The 19,568-nt window shown below is 38.3% G+C and overlaps 1 protein-coding gene across 1 annotated transcript; it reads left to right on the top strand.

Moving 5' to 3' along the window:
* The first annotated feature begins 887 nt into the window (after positions 1-887).
* Positions 888-19,121, top strand: aaas (achalasia, adrenocortical insufficiency, alacrimia). The gene is made up of 16 exons (XM_062053952.1): positions 888-1,324; positions 4,351-4,478; positions 11,724-11,779; positions 11,865-11,956; positions 12,040-12,086; positions 13,360-13,458; positions 13,603-13,746; positions 13,825-13,945; positions 17,170-17,294; positions 17,679-17,739; positions 17,814-17,904; positions 18,069-18,162; positions 18,242-18,309; positions 18,560-18,638; positions 18,724-18,808; positions 18,897-19,121. The coding sequence occupies exons 1-16, from the start codon at positions 1,214-1,216 to the stop codon at positions 19,050-19,052; spliced, it is 1,557 nt and encodes a 518-aa protein (XP_061909936.1). The 5' UTR covers positions 888-1,213; the 3' UTR covers positions 19,053-19,121.
* Positions 19,122-19,568: the final 447 nt, after the last annotated feature.

Here is a 19,568-nt window from a genome sequence, read left to right as displayed (position 1 = left end):
ATTTCTGACATCTAATAAGTGATTCAAAGCTTTTAAAAACCTCACATTTTCTGAAATTTCCAATTAAAGGTTTTTAATAACCTATTGGCCATAATAATCAAAATTATATCAAAAGAAGGCTTGAAAAATCTTGAGTTGCATGTTATGAGCCTATGATATATTTTAGTTACACCTTGTAAAAGTAATTTCTGGAATTAACAAAATACATTTTCCTGATATTCACATTTGTTTTAGTTTGCAACTGTATATCTACATAATTTATATATATATATATATATATATATATATATATATATATATATATATATATATATATATATATATATATATATATATATATATATGTATATATATATATATATATATATATATATATATATATATATATATATATATATATGTCTGTATGTATATATAATATGTATGTATACATACCGTATAAACAGATATATATATATGCATATACGTACATATCGTATTTACAGGCATATATATATATATATATATATATATATATATATATATATATATATATATATATATATATATATATATATATATATATATATATATATATATATATATATATATATATATATGTATGTGTGGGAAAAAATCACAAGACTATTTCATTTCTACAGGCCTGTTTCATGAGGGTTTCCTCAATCGTCAGGAGATATATATATATATATATATATATATATATATATATATATATATATATATATATATATATATATATATATATATATATATATATATTCCTAACAAATTATCTATTAATAATTGTCAAACTAATAACTTCTTTCTTTCTTTGGGTGAGTTCTTATGCTCTAATGCAATACCACCCTCAGTCCTGAAGAGGGCCACACTTACATCAAAGTGTGCACAGTTGCAAACATTGCGCATGCGCAATGATTTGTACCTATTGAGGACCCTTAGCTTCCACGGCGGGATTCATTCAAGTAGGGAATTATAAGTGTCAATAAGCTACTTTATTTATGTTAATAAAACATTTAGAGAGGGACATTTGACGTAGTGCAACTAATTTCAATGTTGTATAAAACAAAAACAGCATATCGTTGTTTGCAAAACCATGCTGGCATAATTGTAGCGAGCCAGAGTTAGCCGAATACCCCTGCTAGCATAGCAGTAGCATTAGCAGTTTGACAGTTGTAAAACTACTACTCAGTGAAGGGTTTGTTGTCCAAAGATGTGCTCTCTGTCTTTGTTCACTCCTCCGCTTCCATCTGGACACACGACGTTGTGTGAGTCCAACAACGAGCTGCTGTCAGGGAGCAATCCGGAGCAGCGACTAAAACAGGTTTGACTCTCCCTCTGATACAACCTTTATTTAACCAGATAAGAAACCCATTGAGTTCGAGATCTCTTTCACAAGGGTGACCTGGCCAAGAGGTCAACAGCACATGTCACAGAGCAGTTTCAGAAAAGTAATACGTTAAGACATACATTTTAAAATGCATAAAAGAGAACTGTAGAACAATGAACATTTACACCTTTTAAAAACACAGGCACTGTGCAAACGTCTCTCGCTGTATGTCCCTCAGGATAGAACGGAAAGCTCCAAATTGAATTAGTTCAGAGAGTTTCGGTTTTGTCTGCAATGCATTCCATGCCAGAGGGGCAGCAATGCCAAAAGCTCTTTTGCCAAATGCCACCTTGTTAGAGCCTAATGCAGGGGTCGGCAACCTTTAGGACTCGAAGAGCCATTTTGGCAAGTTTCACAAATTAAAGAAAATAATGGGAGCCACAAAAAAAGTTTTTAAATTTAAAATGAAAAACACTGTATACAAAGCTTAAATTGCTTTGTGCTATGTTAACCAGGGGTCTCAGACACACCGGCACGCACTTTAATATGGAAATTTGATGTTAGTGCGGCCCGCAAGTTTTGAAAGAATGGCGCTTGATAGCGTCATACTTACCAACCCTCTCATTATTTCCGGGAGACACCCGAATATCAGGGCGTGATTGCACTGCTTTTGGCGCCCTCTACAGCCTGTCCAAACAGTGTACCTGCTCGACCACATGTAGACACATGTAGAATGCAGCTTCAGCTTGCTCACGTAAGCGACAGCAAGGCGTACTAGCTCAGCAGCCGCACAGCTTACACTGACGGTAGCCGTATAAAACAACTTTAACACTGTTATGTTACAAATATGCGCCACACTTTGAACCCACACCGAAAAAGAATGACAAACACATTTCTGGAGAACATCTGCACTGTAACACAACATAAACACAACACAACAAATACCCAGAATCCCATGCAGCACTAACTCTTCCGCTCAACCGACGCACGGAGGGGGGAGAGATGTGTGGGGGGGTTTGGTGGTAGCGGGGGTGTATAATCTAGACCGGAAGAGTTAGTGCTGCATGGGATTCTGGGTATTGGTTGTGTATTGTTTATATTGTGTTACGGTGGGATGTTCTCCAGAAATGTGTTTTTCATTCTTTTTTGGTGTGGGTTCACAGTGTGGCGCATATTTGTAACGTAACAGTGTTAAAGTTGTTTTATATGGCTACCGTCAGTGTAAGCTGTGTGGCTGATGACTAAGTATGCTTTGCTGTCTCCTACGTGTGCAAGTAAAGGCTACATACAACATGTGGCCGGGCTGGCACGCTGTTTGTAAATACTGTAGAGGACAATTACTGCAGTGCAATTAGGGTACGCCCTTAATTTAGTAATTAGAGTGAAAATAGGATTATATTTGCCCTGGGAGTTATCTAGGAGAGGCGCTGAGATCCATAAGTCTCCTGGGAAAATCGGGGGGGTCGGCAAGTATGCAGCTGAGCCGCATCAGAGTGGTCAAAGAGCCGCATGCGACTCCGGAGCCGCGGGTTGCCGACCCCTGGCCTAATGCATAAGAGCTGTTTTTTCTTTGTAGCAAAGTACACAAGTATGGAGGCATTAAACCTAAAAGAGTCTTATAAATGATAGTCAGCCAATGTGTGTATCTGCGTGCACTCAATGAAAATAAGTCTGATTTCCCATACAGTTGACAGTGGTGGGTGAGACTACGACTGCCAGTAACAAATCTTAGTGCTGAGTGAAAAACAGTGTCCAAGGACTGGAGGCATTTAAATGATGCGCTGGAATAAAGCACGTCTCCATAATCAATTATGGGCAAGATAGTCGCTGTGATCAATTTCTTTCTAACTTTAAGAGAGAAGCAGTTTTTATTTCTAAAAAAAGAAACCACGCTTTACCCTAAGCTTAGAGACCAAGTTGTTAATATGGGCTTTAAATGAAAGCTCTTGATCAAGAGTAAAACCCAAGTGCTTGTAATTTAAGACCTTCTCTATAGGATTTCCATTTGATGTTACAATATTTGGAATATTTTCCAGTAGCACCCTTGAATGAGAGAAAACCCTTAGCTTGCTTTTATCTGTATTTAAAACCAATTTAAGATCAAATAAGCGAGCCTGGATGACATCAAAAGCAACTTGTAAAAACTCAAAAGCCTTAGTGATCGAGGTTCAACAGCAATAAATAATGGTGTCGTCTGCATAAAAATGGTACGTTGCATTTGACAAATTATTGCAAAGATTATTTATGTAGATAGAAAATAAAATTTGCCCCAGCACTGAGCGTTGCAGAACTCCTTTGGTAATGTCCAGTAATGAAGAGGTCATCCCAGCCACCTGTACACGTTGTGTTCTGCTGGAAAGATAGTGAAGTGAAGTGAATTATATTTATATAGCGCTTTTCTCTACTGACTCAAAGCGCTTTACATAGTGAAACCCAATATCTAAGTTACATTTAAACCAGTGTGGGTGGCACTGGGAGCAGGTGGGTAAAGTGTCTTGCCCAAGGACACAACGGAAGTGACTAGGATGGCGGAAGCGGGGATTGAACCTGTAACCCTTAAATTGCTGGCACAGCCACTCTACCAACTGAGCTATACCGCCCCAATAGTCTGTGAACCAAGTAGCTGCATTTTTGGATAATCCAACGTGATGAAGGGCTTGAATCCATGACATACAGATACAGTTGCCCTGCTTTATCGCTGCATTGATTTCTAGAAATCATTGTATCACAAAGCCCACTTGACAAGATGAGGTCATGTGATAGAAACCAGACTCCAATAGGTCTAAATAAGCCTTGTTACTTCAAAACAGTGTGGAAACACATTTTATTTTTACTCCAGATTATTTCCTTATGTGTTCTACTTGAATTAAATCATGTGAATGTTGATTTCCATTAAAAAAAAATAACCACTTTGAGGCATATATAAAGTAGTTGTGTATATATAATTGTATAGGGTTTACCTTTCAGTAATTATTAAAATGTCAACAGCTAATAAGTAATCTATCTCATGTTGTCAACAGGAGTCAAGTCCTTTGAGTTTGTATTTCCCCCGAGAGTCCATGAAGCTGCACTGTCGCACTGAGAGCAGCAGCAAGGCGGCCTTCTTGGACCACTCAGAAACACTGTGGATGAGGAGTGCAGCAGTTTGGTATGCTAATCGGACACACTTAGGCCATGTCCACACGAACACGGAGAGTTTCAAAAACGCATATTTGGGGTTAAAACAATCTCCATCTACCCAAGTGTGCTTTCAAAACTGTCTATCTCTACACACAAACACATACACTTGATGTCTTGCACATTTTGTCCAATCGGAAGCCTGCAAAAAGCAGCAATATCTGACTTGTTGGCATTACACCTCCTATTATGTTTATTTTGATCGACTTTAGATGTACAATGACATGTACATTATCTTTAAAACCAGCCTGCACATACACAGAGACCTGGGAACATTATTAAAGAGTGAATGCACGCCTGTGCTGCTGAAACCCAACACTCATAGAATTATAATGTGTTCAGCAACATGATGATATATTACATGTGCAGTGAAGTGTACATTATTTCTAAAATCAGCACACACTAACGAGCCAAGGAAACCATTTTGCATGTTTAATGGAATTATAAAGCATTTAATCATTGATATAGTGATATGACACGTGTAATAAAGTGTATATTGTCTTTAACATCGCTACACACTACAAGGAGGACGCTACATTATGTTGTTTTTTTTAGTTGCTTGCTCACTTTTTACGCGCGAGCACGGTCGCGCCCGGCTCCATCTACAAGAATGGAAGCAAAACATGTAAGTTAACTTCATGATTTGTTGTTAAACAAGGACTAAAACTATGAGCTAATGTTGCACCTTTCTTATGACACAGAGCAAAAAGTCTTGCTTGTTAAAGTTGTCCCATCAGGTGGAGGTTTGACAGCAATCATATCCAAAACAGTCATTAGCGCTGAAGGGAGTGTCGCAAAGCCCATTTTGATGTGTCTTTTTTATTAATGTTGAGTGAAAATAGCAGCATGTTTACGTTCAAACATACAATAATTCCTCCTTTAGTGTGTATAAAGCCAGCAAGGCAGTGTTGTTGAGCTTGGAAATGACAGCGCACAAACGTGACGTCATCACAAGTCTCCGTTTGTGCCGTGTACACGCATAAGCTGAGCGGAGAGTTTTGGAACTCTACACTTTGGCCAGCGTTTGTAAAAGTCTGGGTTTATAAAGGCAAAAGTATGCGTCTGCGTGTGGACAAGAGGCCTAAACGCAGAGATAAGTATGCGTTTATTAAGTATCTGTGTTCGTGTGGACATGGCCTTAAACACTTGTGTGTGTATGGCCAACCCTAAAACTTTTAAATATGTTTTCAATGTTGTTAAAGGCAGACCTAGCTGCAGAAAAAAACATTTTAAGTACCAGTAGAATGGAAAAACAAGTTAACTTTACATGCTTCAACCTACTCAGTGGCCTAGTGGTTAGAGTGTCCGCCCTGAGATCGGTAGTTTGTGAGTTCAAATCCCGGCCGAGTCATACCAAAGGCTATAAAAATGGGACCCATTACCTCCCTGCTTGGCACTCAGCATCAAGGGTTGGAATTGGGGGTTAAATCACCAAAAATGATTCCCGGGCGCTGTACTGCTGCTGCCCACTGCTCCCCTCACCTCCCAGGGGGTGAACAAGTGGATGGGTCAAATGCAGAGGACAAATTTCACCACACCTAGTGTGTGTGTGACAATCATTGGTACTTTAACTTTAACTATCCATTCAACCATATCCAATTGTATCTATTAATGTTCTCATTTATCCAGGTCATTGTAATCTCAGGGCATTCAATTGATTACAACTGGACTGTTTGATTTATGTTAAAATATGTTTTGCCTCTCATCCGGTATTGGCACCAGCCGCTAGACTAGATCTGACCAATCTAAGTCTATTAGCATGAACTGATGAAGCCTAGATTCGGGGTTCGATGACGTCACGATGGGAAAGCTTCCGCATCCTGCCCATATCATCAGATCAGTCATACTGGAAATATGAAAAAAATAGAAAGATATGTGCTGTCTATCATTCACAATCCCTATGTAAAACATGAACACGTTTTTCTTTTTTTTAATGCATTCCAGGTCTTAAATAAATCAATTAAAAGTCCGCTAACAATGGATTCAATGGCGGCTCTCTATTCCCCCAAACAAAACACTAAATAACCACTTAAAACCTGCAACAGTACTCTTATTCACACATTGTGACCTAAATATTAACCAAATATTAGCGATTTTGTTATTATAAGTGCTAGCGCAGACAAACAATTTTTTGCGGCGCATTGATAACAAAGATAACAACAAAGATAACAACGAGCTTGTCCTGCTGTATTGTAAACTGGCCAATGTCCTGCTGCGGCATGGCATCTCGGCTCGTCAAAATTATTCTAGATTATAAATCATGCCTCTCGTCTGGATAATAGGAAGATTAAGCCATAAATCTAGAAGTTGTTCATCTGTGACATTCAATTTATACCTGAAGATGGAGCCAAAGACACAACAACCAAAGACATCGCCTACAGGCAGCAACTTTTTCTTTTATCTAAACATGTAGATATGAACATCCCATCAGTCGTCATCGCAGTTAAAGCATACATTGTACAGTAAGCGATCGTTTTATTATGTTTGTATTTCTTGTTTAGCACTTAGCAATACTGCTACATGATGCTATATTGTTTCACCAAAGTTGGATCTGTTTAGCACACAGTTTCTACCACTTACAGCTCAACCTTTTTATATTCGGGAATAGAAATATAAGGTTCTCTGTCATAATTTTACATAAAGTAACCGTTGGCTCTCACAAAGTCTGCATGATTTGCATTGTTAATGGGGAAGGGATCTGTGGTTCCCATCTTTACATCACAGATTACGTGATTGGCTTGCTCATTATCTCTCACAATGGCTCAGGAATCTCCATGGGATTAATGCTATTTTGATCATATATATTCATTCGCAAACTTTGTAAGTCTTTTGGTGTTATAAGTCATATATATATGATAATAGCTTCAATATAGAGGCAACCTCTTTTTTATTTCTACTGGTGCTTTAAGCGGGGGCATTACATTTTTGAAGGGGGTTAACTTTTTCAACCTACAAATCATTTGCTGCAGGCTGAACAATGGCTCTTGACCACTCCTAGAGTGCGGACGGAGAAATACATTTCGTCCTAGTAAAAAGGGCCAGTTTATCCCAAAATCTAAAAAACAAACATAGTGTAGTGCTGTGTCCATTTATTCAACTTAAGCATGTATTCAAAAAGAGCAGCAACACGGATTGTGGCATGTAGTTAGCACCATGCAGCTTCTCTACTGCAAACAGAAGCACTGATGTCAACCTGAACACTGAAGAAAATATTCATACTGGGATAAATAGTAGAAGCAGTGCCAGTAACCCAAGTAGGTGTGCGTGTGCGTGTGCGTGTGTGTGTGTGTTCCATAGCGGCTGTAACTACCTTTCCTAGCATGAAAGTGTACTCCAGTGTTACTGTTTACTTTCGTGCTTACGTTTCCAGTAGAAGTGAATGGCGCTGCTTCCTGCTCGCTCATTTCTAGTTGTCACTTCTTGTCCGCGTATGTTTTATCCATACCGAATACCACAGCTAACTGGATAACATGAGCAATTGCAACCATGAACATCAAATACTAACAGCGTACCCTCTAATGAGAATTACTCAGTGACCCTTCCTAAACACTTGTAATTGACCAGCACGTTACCTTTGTTTGTTGGTTGGATTGGTTGAATTGTATGACCGACAAACCGAGATAGGAATAATAGAGCGTTTGCCACTCCGATGAAGGGTTCATTTTGACAGCAGTTTTTTATTTAATTTTTAGGCATATTTTGTTGACGAAAATGTTTTGTAGTTTTAGTCAAATTTTTGTCATCTAAAATTACAGTCAATTTAGTAGACTACAATATAATGTATAAAAGGTAAGACCTCTTTAAAGCCTATTTGAAAATATATTTATTTAGACTACCTGCTAGGGTTGTCCCAAAACCAATAATTTGGTACCAGTACCAAAATGTATACATATAGTTTTCGAAACTTTTCCAAATAAATGGAACTACGAAAAATGTCTATATTGGCTTTATTTTAACAGAAAATCTTACAATACATTTAACACCCACAGTCATAGAACAATTTTACAAGGTTAAAATAGAATTTAAAGGGCATTAAACACATGAGGCTTCTTTTGTTGCACTCAAAGAACAATTTTCCATATTACATATAGTCGGCCATAATCAAAGATTAGGTTAGAGTAGAACAGAAAGTTTTACTGACATTATATTAAATGATTCATGATTTATGGTTGCCACTCCTGGTCTGTGCTTTAAGAAATCTACAATTATTAATTATTTAAGTACTAAAAATAAAACTATGGATACATGTAGTAAGATAAGCCAAGTAGCAGGTAAAACACACATTAGTTAAAGATAATACACAAATTTTAGGAATTTGTTAGAAAATTTTGTCATTTCATTAGTTGACGTTAATTGGGTGAATTTAACTGCGCTAATTATTTGGCACCAAACCAAGCAGCTGTATGCGCGTCTACGTATCTACATGTGCACAGCAGGGGCGCTGTTTGACTTATGAGAGTAGTGTATGTGTGTTTGCAAGATTGACAAAGTGTTGGCTGAGTGACGTCAGTGAGTGAGTGGGCGAGTAAAGAGAGAGAGAGAGCGTGTGCACTGCGCAGGGGAGTGATTAACCGGTGCGGTTGTGTTCTGCAAAACTAATAATAAAGCAACCAGATTGTCTCAAATCGGCGCCCTCAAATTCTGACCGGAAAGCGGAGCTTAGCAGACCCATTGCCGGGTAAAGTGAAGGGTGTTACCCCCGACGAAAACACTGACCCTGAAGGGAACGTCTGCCCTGTGCTCCTCGACTACAGTCTGCATGGGAGCCGAACAGGTGTAACAATTACATTACCTGTCACTCGTTATAACTCCTTGTGCAGATCTGAATGCTTATTATTTAAATCTTTACCTAAGTTTGAAGCAAAGGTGGTAATACTAATCGCCACGTTTGGCGGGGCGTGTTTTAAAGCAGCTGTTGTGAGAGTAGCATATGTGTGTGTGTGTCAATCGGCCTTGGAGGGAACGTCTCCCCTGTGCTCCTCGACCACGGTCTGGGAACCGACAAGCAGGAAAGGTGTAAAACAGCATTTGCAGCCTGGCGCCTCCCTGTTTAAAGCGTCACCTTTATTGTTAGTTTTGAAGCCCGAATACCTCCATATTGCGCTTCACCACCGTCTTTATTAACCAGTAGAATTGCTGTTTTTTGCCATTTTTTCTCTAAGATGTTTTTTCTTATATGCTCTTTGTGTGTGCGTTTTGGCACACTCAACATCATGCGCCTCGGCTCTCTAGTCACCGCCGCGGCATTCAGATGAAAGAATGGTACCGGTACTTTTCAAAGGCAGTATAGTACCGATTTCAATTAATTAGTATCGTGGTACTTTATTAGTACCAGTATACCATACAACCCTACTACCTGCAAAGCATTTGTTTAACATAAAAGTAACATGATCTTATGGTCAGGAATGAAATAGTCGTTTTTTGCTCCCCAGGTCAATGCCTATAAATGTCTTTTTGGCCCTTTATCTGTTTTTTTATGCTATGTCTCTGGCAAAACAGGTGTGTATGTGTCTTGTGAAACAGAGTTACTCTGTGCGCCTTAATTTTTTTATGAACTCAGGAGAACCGGAAGCAGCAAATACATACAATATATTGCCAAAAGTATTTGGCCACCCATCCAAATGATGAGAATCAGGTGTCCTAATCACTTGGCCCAGCCACAGGTGTATACAATCAAGCACTTAGGCATGGAGACTGTTCCTACAAACATTTGTGAAAGAATGGGCCGCTCTCAGGAGCTCAGTGATTTCGAGCGTAGAACTGTCATAGGATACCACCTGTGCAACAAATCCAGTCGTGGAATTTCCTCGCTCCTAAATATTCCAAAGTCAACTGTCGGCTTTATTTTAAGAACATGGAAGAGTTTGGTAACAACAGCAACTCAGCCACGAAGTGGTAGGCCACGTATACTGACAGAGAGGGGTCAGCGGATGCTGAAGCGCATAGTGTAAAGACTTTCTGCACAGTCAGTTGCTACAGAGCGCCAAACTTCATGTGACCTTCCAATTAGCCCACGTACAGTACGCAGAGAGCTTCATGGAATGGGTTTCCATGTCCAAGCAGCTGCATCTAAGCCATACATCACCAAGTCCAATGCAAAGCGTCGGATGCAGTGGTGTAAAGCACTTTGCCACTGGACTCTAGAGCAGTGAAGACGTCTTCACTGAAGTGATGAATCACGCTTTTCCATGTGGCAATCTTATGGACGAGTCTGGGTTTGCAGGTTGCCAGGAGAACGGATATATTCTGAACTTGTCCCACCCACCTATAAGTATAAATTCATATGACTGGATATCGTTTTGTCAACATTTTCATCTCGTTTTTATTTAACCAAAGTGTCAGTTAATTGTGTTACAGTATTGTCTTAGTCAATGTGCTTTTGTTTTGATTAGTAATCGTCTTATTTTTACCTGCTCTGATGTACAAAACACAACCCAATTAAAATAAACAGCTTCCCAGTGCCCGCCCACACTGTTTAAAAGGTACCTTTCATGATTTTCCTCTTTTCTGACTTTTAATAGTTGTTTTAATGTTGGAAACTCATGTTAAACAATGCCAAAGCGTTTGGGCATGAGCTTGCATGCAGTTTTGGAGTTCATGTTCTCTGCAAGACTGCTTTGCTCTGCTCTATTGTGCTAAAGCCTGGATCCTCCAGTGTTCTACCTTCTCGTTTCATGCTTTCTCGCCTGCTGTGATGTGTATAACATGAATGCTTCCATGTTTTTCTTTTGTTCACAGCATTTTACATGGGACTGTTTTATGGCCACTGAGAAATTTGATTATCACGCTTAAGTCTGACGAATAAGACAACTAATTTGAGGAAACACAAGAAAATGTAGGATAAAGTATTATTTTCATCTAATTGTGGTATGGGCACAATATTGTTGACATGCAGTGAAATAAATGCAGATGTTTAAATGTGACTCTGGGATAAAATGTATGCAAAATTTACACCGAAGCTTATGCAATAGATATTAGCTAGACCACAAAGACGTGTGTTTGAATGTAGATTAGACTCATCATACAGTAGGTGCCCTTTAATGTTTGACATTTTGACCACTGAATATTTCAAAGTATGCCGCGTGTGATGGTCTCACTGTTTTTGGCTTATAATATGTTAAAGTTGTGGACAATTGTGGTAATCATACACCACAGGTTTGATCAACAGTCACACTGTCAAGGAGGTACCGTATTTATTGTACTTTTTCCTATTTAGGCGGGATAGTGGTTTCACAGGATTACTGAATGAAATCAAAAACTCCCATGAAGAGGGTAGGTGCCTTCCTTAAGCCATTCTAAGAAATTAATATCTACACTGATGCACATTTTATGGAAACCTAAATGTTATCTCCCACAGTGCCGACATGGTTGTCAATGAGTTCTGGCTGCATACTGGCCCTATTGGAGAGGATCTATTCTTTTCATGGCTCCTTGTTTCCTCATCTCACGGTAAACTGTGCCTGATAATTAAATTACTCTAGACAAAAGGATGATAATATTTAAATGTGTTTTTTTTGTCCTGTGGCCTGTAGTTGAGCAGTGAGAACATGATTGCAGAGTTTTCTCAAGCACTAAACTGGTGAGTAGCTGTTCAGTAAATTACTATTTTATTTTTGAATGTTTTAGTCTGCTGGGCCATCATGGAGCTGAGACCACATAGACATTTAACTAAATCCAAATGTGCAGATCCCTGGTTTTGTCTTCCCATATTATTTTACTTTGCTTAGGTATTCGACAGCTTTTTCTGGGACTAAAGTTGTTCAATCTCTAAATAGACAACATTTTTAAAGTTACAAAGGACATAAAGCTAGTACTGTTTGCAGACGACACAACTGTGTTTTAGTCAGGAGAGAACACACAGAAGCTAATACAAATTATTGAAGAAATTACTGAATTGAAGAGACATTTTGACAAATTACGACTCCTTGAACGTCAGTTAAACTAAAATATTGCTATTCAATAACAGTTGAAGAGAAAGTCAAACACAAATACAAATAGACAGGGTGGACATTGGTAGAGTTAAATAAACTTTTGGTGCAATAATAGATGACAAAAAAGAATGTACAACATATGGTGGCAAGAAATAAATGAATAATGATTAATGCAAAATATGTATTGGACAAAAAAATCACTCCGTATTGTCTACTGCTCGCTAGTGTTCCCATATCTGAGTTATTGTGTAGAAATATGAGGAAATAACTTCAAAAGTACACTTCATTCACTAACCGTGTTACAAAAGAGGTCAGTTAGAATAATACATGATGTTGGATATCAATCATTGAAATTCAACGATTTTGTGAATTTACAAACAGCTAAAATTATGCACAAAGCAAACTTTAACCTGCTACCCAGGAATTCACAACAAAATAGTAGAAATATAACCTTAGAGAAAAATTAAATTTAAAACATTTGTATGCATGTACAACACTTGAAACGTTTAGTATATCAGTATGTGCAATTCAGTTATGGAATGGAGTAAGCAAAGAAGTCAAACAAAGTACTAATATGATACCGTTTAAGATTACAAAGTACAAAGAAGAAACATGATGCTAAACATTTTGAACCTTACTGAAAATTAGCTTTTTATTCATCTCACTATGTGTATTACAACTTATTTAACTTATTTTTGGAAGGAAGGGACTTTATTATTTATGGAGGAAATTGTGTAAAAATTGAGAACAGGAAGTGAATCAAATGTGTTAGTGATTGCTATGAAATGGAAAAGGGGTTAATAAGCTCTGCTTCGACTTACTCCTTTCCGAACATGTTGAATAAAGAAACTGGAAATGGTGATGTGTCATGTTTTAAACTGTGTGCATGTTTGAAATAAACTTGTGCTAATATTTTGTCAGGCCGGACTGTGTGGTGCGAGCCTTTGCCTGGCACCCGCATACAGACAAATTTGCTGTTGCCTTGCTGGACGATTCAATTAAGATCTACAATCCCAAAAGGTGATATCTCTTTTTTTGCAAATTTAAAAACTTAAGATTGTGAGAAGCAGGGAAGCATGTTAGTAATGTTTGGAAACATTGAGAGAAAATCACATTTTGGCCGAACCAATTTCAGTGCTTCTGCCTTTGAATTGATTCTCTCAGTGCTACGACTCCCACTCTGAAGCACCGGTTACAGAGGAGCGTTGCAGCGGTGCAGTGGAAGCCACTTTGTGCGTCTGACCTCGCTGTAGCTTGCCAGAACTGTTTACTAGTCTGGCATGTGGATCCCTGCTCACTATCCACCAGGCATGTAAACATCTCAATTAAATGTTGCATCATTTATGTGTTTCATTACAATACATGTAACTTTTGCTTCTTGAATAGGCCTTCGTCTGGATGTGCACAAGTTTTGTCTCATCCCGGGCACTCTCCAGTCACTTCCATCGCTTGGTCGCCAAGTGGCCATCTCCTTGTGTCGGCCTCGCCTATGGACACAGCAATGATGGTAGGAAGCTCTATCTTAGTCTTCTATCTTCTAGTGAAACTGATTCATTCACGATCACAAATTTAGATGCCAAGATTAAATGAGATTGATGGTCGGTATTATTAACATTTAAAAAACAGGCGCCGCTGCATATCAAATCAAGCACTTTCACAACCGCAGCGACAGAAAACAGCTCTGTGAAGCGTGCGTCCACGCCAGAGGCCATTGTATGGGCACAAAACTCCATCACCATTAACATTATTATTAACATTAACATTCACAAACTTTTCCGGGGTTTCCGCAGCCAGTTACTTTGTTTCACTTAATTTCTCGGCGTGCGTTTAAGACTGCACTGCTATTATTACACAGCGACAGGTGTGGAGCATTTTTGAGACAAACGCATTTATCCCACCTAAAAAGTATATTGCGGAGGAGAAAAATATTTGAAAAGTGTAAAGCGCAATACAGCGTTTTGTCACTGGACTGCTCCTTCACTTACCTGCTCTGACTGAGTGTCAAGGACTTGAGGAAAACGTGTGTTGGGATCGTTGCCACAACTTTTGTATAACGTCTTGCCGTTTAACTGGAATGGTCACTTATCCTTTATTTAATTGCTAACTTTGTCAGTGTTCCAATAACATAAACACTATAGCTCAAATGTTTTGTCATCTCATTAAAATGAATGCAGGCTGTAAAGTGACAGCACGCTGAGTTATCATTGAGGCACGAAGCTTGTGTGTTAAATATGAGCGGTATCACTCCTATTTGTTTTTGTTTTTGTTGGCCAAACTGTTGTACTGAACCACAGTGTTGTTGGAGAAGAACACAGCTTGTTTATTAGACTTTATCTTCAGTGGCCAAACGGCTTTGTGTTTTCTATTGATCACAAAAAGTAAACAATGTTTTTTGACACAATGTGTGGGTGATTTTCATGTTAACAATTATTGTGCGCCTGCGTATGAATCCAGGAAAGGCGGAAATGTAATTGTAGTCAACAGGCTCTCCCACATGAGTTCAGTCGTTACACTAAATAACTATATTTTTGTATTTTGTCGTTTGTTATACGTGTTTCACACAACAAACGATCAAATATGTATGATTAGGTCAAGCGGGATGTCCAATTGGGCCACCTATTAAAACATGGCTATTTTTATGGCACCATAAAAAATGGAAAAATAGAGCTGAAGGCACCATGTAATGAGAAAAAGCTGACACATTGATACAAAAAATAAACAAAAACACATATTTGTCTATATTTGTCTATCCTTTTTTTAGACTATTTAAAGGGGCTGTTTGCAACATTTACACAGATGCCTAGAGGGCGCCAACTTTCCAATGTATTTTTCACGATATATCCCGCCCTCTTACACAGGTTATCCGCGGGATCTTAAAAAGTCTTAAATCTAACCATTTGAATTTAAGGCCCTAAAATTCACCTAAAATCTAATAAAAGGTTTTAAATACCATTTTGAAAGGTCTTAAAAATCTATTTACACTACTTTTATACAAAATGTGCATAAACTTCAGTCTTGCATTTAAAAGTTTGAATTTTTCAAGAAGCTATAACGTAACTACAAAAGAGAACTAAAGTGGGCTAGGTGTGCTGCCCGGTCAGAATTAATTGCACACTACCTAGTGTGCTGTGCGCGCGCAACGGGGTCTTGTTACAGCTTAGCATAGCAGTGAGAGAACGTAATGAAAGCCCACAGAAAAGGTGAATTACTTGCATAAGATGGGTAGGTGCAAGTTCAATGATTTGTGGCTGCAGAACGGTCCATTTAAGGCATGCTTGAAGCCGGTGAATGGAAACGTTTAAAGTGTTTTGGACCATCGAGGAGGAAAGCGTTTGTAACTTTGCGGTGAAAGTGAATGGAATGATAATGTAAAAGACAAAAGTCTTTGTTAAAACTACAAAAAATATATTATTCTCTCATATTATTTCTACAATGTATTCCTATAATTTCAGGTCAGCTTCTCATGCCTAATCTTTTCTCCAAGTTTATACAGCAAGTGACATTAAATGCTATAAAGTGTATGGTTGGGTGATGAAAGCAAGGGAGATTTGCAAATGTCATCTTGCAATGCTTAACTAAAAAAAATAGTCTTTGTTTATTACATGTTTTCAAAAGAGTCACAAAAACAGGTACAAATGTATTCATACATACCAGATACAAAATTAGCTTAACAAATTTGAATGTTATCCACATTATTCACACCCAATTTCTGTTTGAGGCTTGCATGCTGTAATCGCCTCCTTTCTTTTTAGACAATCGCTCTGTCTGCACTTTGTTTTTCATAACTTTGTGCAAATACAGTAGTAGTGCTGTAGATGTTTGTATCTGTTTGCTCAATTCTGAAAGCTGCAAAAACACTCCAAAAGTTAACCATTTAGCTTTGGCAGAGATGCTAATAGTCCCTTTCACAAACAATATATTGTTGTGCTTTCCTCTAACATTGCTGTCGTTCTCGTTTTTGTTTCATGAAAACTCTTGATATGAAGCACACTGCACTTTTTGCAAGAAAACATTTTTATGGGAAATCTGAAAAATGGCTGTTACAATGTTTGCTAATTTTTTTTTTAATTAGTTTACAATAGAGAGGCTTCTAGTGTATTTAGTTAGTTGAACCATTTTCCAATGTGAAAGAGCAGTGACTGAATTCATATACTTGTATACTACATATACAATTAATTCTGGCCCTCTGATTTTCCTTTATGTCATTGTACTTTTTTTGTCCATAAGGATGTGAAATGGTCTTAACTTATATTCATTATGTTCTTAGAAAAGTCTTAAATTTGACTGGTTGAAACCTGCAGAGACCCTGTTACAGCCTCTCATACGTAATGATGTAATTACGTACGTACCTAACTCATGCACGCGCATTAGCTTTTGGTGTTGTTAGCTAATAATACCAATTCGGATAACTAGTGTTAGCTGTCATTGCATGTATATTCTATCATAACAACAATATGACTGCAAAATGTACGTTGCTTCTCTTGGACTGATTTTGTATGTGTTGACTAGACCAAGTGAGTGACAACCGTAAAACTCCAATCATTTTATTACATAAACTTGGTAATCGTGTAAAATATTGACAATTGTCAAACAAATGTGTTCTGTTAAACCACTAATGACTAATGGTAACATAAGCTACCCTAGCCGATGGTGTTCTTGTTATATTTTTTGCTTTGAAAAATGTTACTGTGAGCAGTGTGCAGCCCTACTTCATTGTCAGGCCTCTTTCAGGTGTGGGATGTTGCGGCCGAAAGCTGTGTGCCCCTCCAGCGTGTCGGAGGTGGTGGGGTCAGCTTTCTTTCCTGGTCCACTGATGGTAGCCATATTCTTGCCTCGACACCATCTGCTCTCTTCAGGTTTGAGACTCATAATTACATTTTAATACGGAGTCCTACTGCCCGACTAGCACACTTCAACGTAGTACACAAAGAAAAAGCTTTATTGTCATGGCACACAAGATACAGGGAAATCTAGAAGTCATTATATTTATGGTAATTATGGCAGCATGGCTCAGGTGGCAGAGTGGTTGTCTCCCAACCTGAAGGTTGCAGGTTCAATCCTCAGTCCTCCTGTGACCATGACGAAAAATCCTTGAGCAGGATACTGAACCCCCTTGCTCCTGATGCCTCGTCATCAGTAGGTAAATGTGGTAATAGTGTCAAAGTGCTTTGAGTACCTTGAAAGTAGAAAAGTGCTATACAAGTGAAGTCTATTTACCACTATATTATATATTTCTTCAGGGTCTGGGAGACCAGGATGTGGACGTGTGAGCGTTGGCCGTGTGTAAAAGGCCGTTGTCAGGTGAGCATTTTAAAGACTCACCCATTTTGATTGTTTTCTTATTGCAAATTACCTATCTTTTTTGTTTGGGCAAGTCTGGCTGTTGGAGTCCAGATGGAAGTCGACTTCTCTTCACTGTGCAAGGAGAAACTGTCATCTATGCTTTGACCTTCACTGACAAACAAGGTAAATTTATACTATAACATAGAAAGTCAACTCAAATTGATTCACAATCCAACCGAGCAAATCCAGAAATATACATTTTGTTATCTGAATGTTGTTGCAGTAGATCCTTCTGTATTGTATTTGTAGGGTCGAAGACCTAATGTGATTTTGTGATTAATTGGCAGGTGTACTCGCATGCACTTCAAAAGGTCCACTAGCAGCAGCAGTGGTGGCCGACCTGTCAGAGACCACCTTTACCACGCCAGAGGGAGACGTCACGTAAGACAATCTAAATACAGCATGGTCATCAACTTTTAAATTCCTTGTGTGTTTAATTTTATATGTTTGACTTGTGCAGTGTCGGTGGAGAGATCCAGTCCCTTACTTGGGACCCGAGAGGAGAACGACTTGCTGTGCTTCTCAAAGGTCTTTGTTTATATTTCTTCTATGCCATCATCAGTATCATTTGATTTGTTAATATTATATTATGAACCAGCTTAAGGTAATACTCTATACTAAATATTACAATGCCATGCATTTTTGATGACATTAGCCAGAATAAGGTAACATGAATCCCGCAAACATACAGTATGTAGAGTATTTTGACCCTTTTAGAGTTTAATTACACTTTAAACTCCTAAATGCAACCATTGCTAACTTTTGGTTGGTCTGTCAGGTGATCCACAAGCAGACCGTCCTGCAATAATTGCAGTGTTTAAGACCAGAACGCGGCCCATTTTTGAACTTTTGCCATGGTAGGTGTTTCAATCTACAGTTGCTTTTCAAACCCGTTTACTGTTGCTAAGCTACACACTGGAATTTGTCCTCCTTTTTCCTTAGTGGTTTTGTTCAAGGAAATCCTGGTGCAGAACCAAGACTGATGCAGTTCCACCCCAAATTTCAGCATGGTGCTCTCCTCACTGTGGTCAGTCAATACCCTAATTATCATATTCAATTAATCTAGTGTTTTCTTGAAAAAACAGATTAACTTTATCAAGTGTTTCTATTTTTAGTGTTGGTCCACTGGAAGAATTACACATGTGCCTTTCTACTTCATGAGTGGCAACCCTCTCCAGCTTGGCTTCAATGGCAGTCAGTCACTACCACGCCCTCAGCAGCATTGTACTGACCTAGCCAATCAGTCGCTCTTTACAGAGCTCATGTCATGACCATTAATCATATTATATCTCTAATTTGTAACATGTTTGCCAATAAAATGTTTTGAAGGACATTTTAAACTGATTCTCTCATTCGTCAAACAGATGCAGAATTATCACATGGTGGGCCTCGTTTTGAAGAATGATGTGATACTGAAACTCACTTTTCACTTTGTGTCAAATGAGATGAGGATGCAAGAAGGCAGCAGTGCCTTTGGACATTGTTGGTAATCGACTTTACTTTCTATGTCCATAAAATGTTTGGCCTATTTCCTGTACTTTCTATTTATGTTTTAGTCTGTAGATTATTATTATGAATAATGGAGTTTTCTCAGTAAATAAGAACATATTCCTATTTTTACTGTTAAATTAATACATTATAGAAATATTTTTTGTTAAAAAAAACAACACACTGCAGTGAAATCGGAAGTCAAGCTTTTGTTTATTACTCAGTAGAGCCAGGAGAAAAAGCAGGCTACTGTAAAGAGAGGAGTACAAAGCAGGAATGAACTTCATTGATATAAGATA

Source organism: Entelurus aequoreus, linkage group LG07, assembly GCF_033978785.1.
Source record: "Entelurus aequoreus isolate RoL-2023_Sb linkage group LG07, RoL_Eaeq_v1.1, whole genome shotgun sequence".
NCBI lineage: Eukaryota > Metazoa > Chordata > Actinopteri > Syngnathiformes > Syngnathidae > Entelurus > Entelurus aequoreus.
Note: the sequence above shows the minus strand (reverse complement) of the source record. Positions and strands in the feature narration are given on the sequence as shown.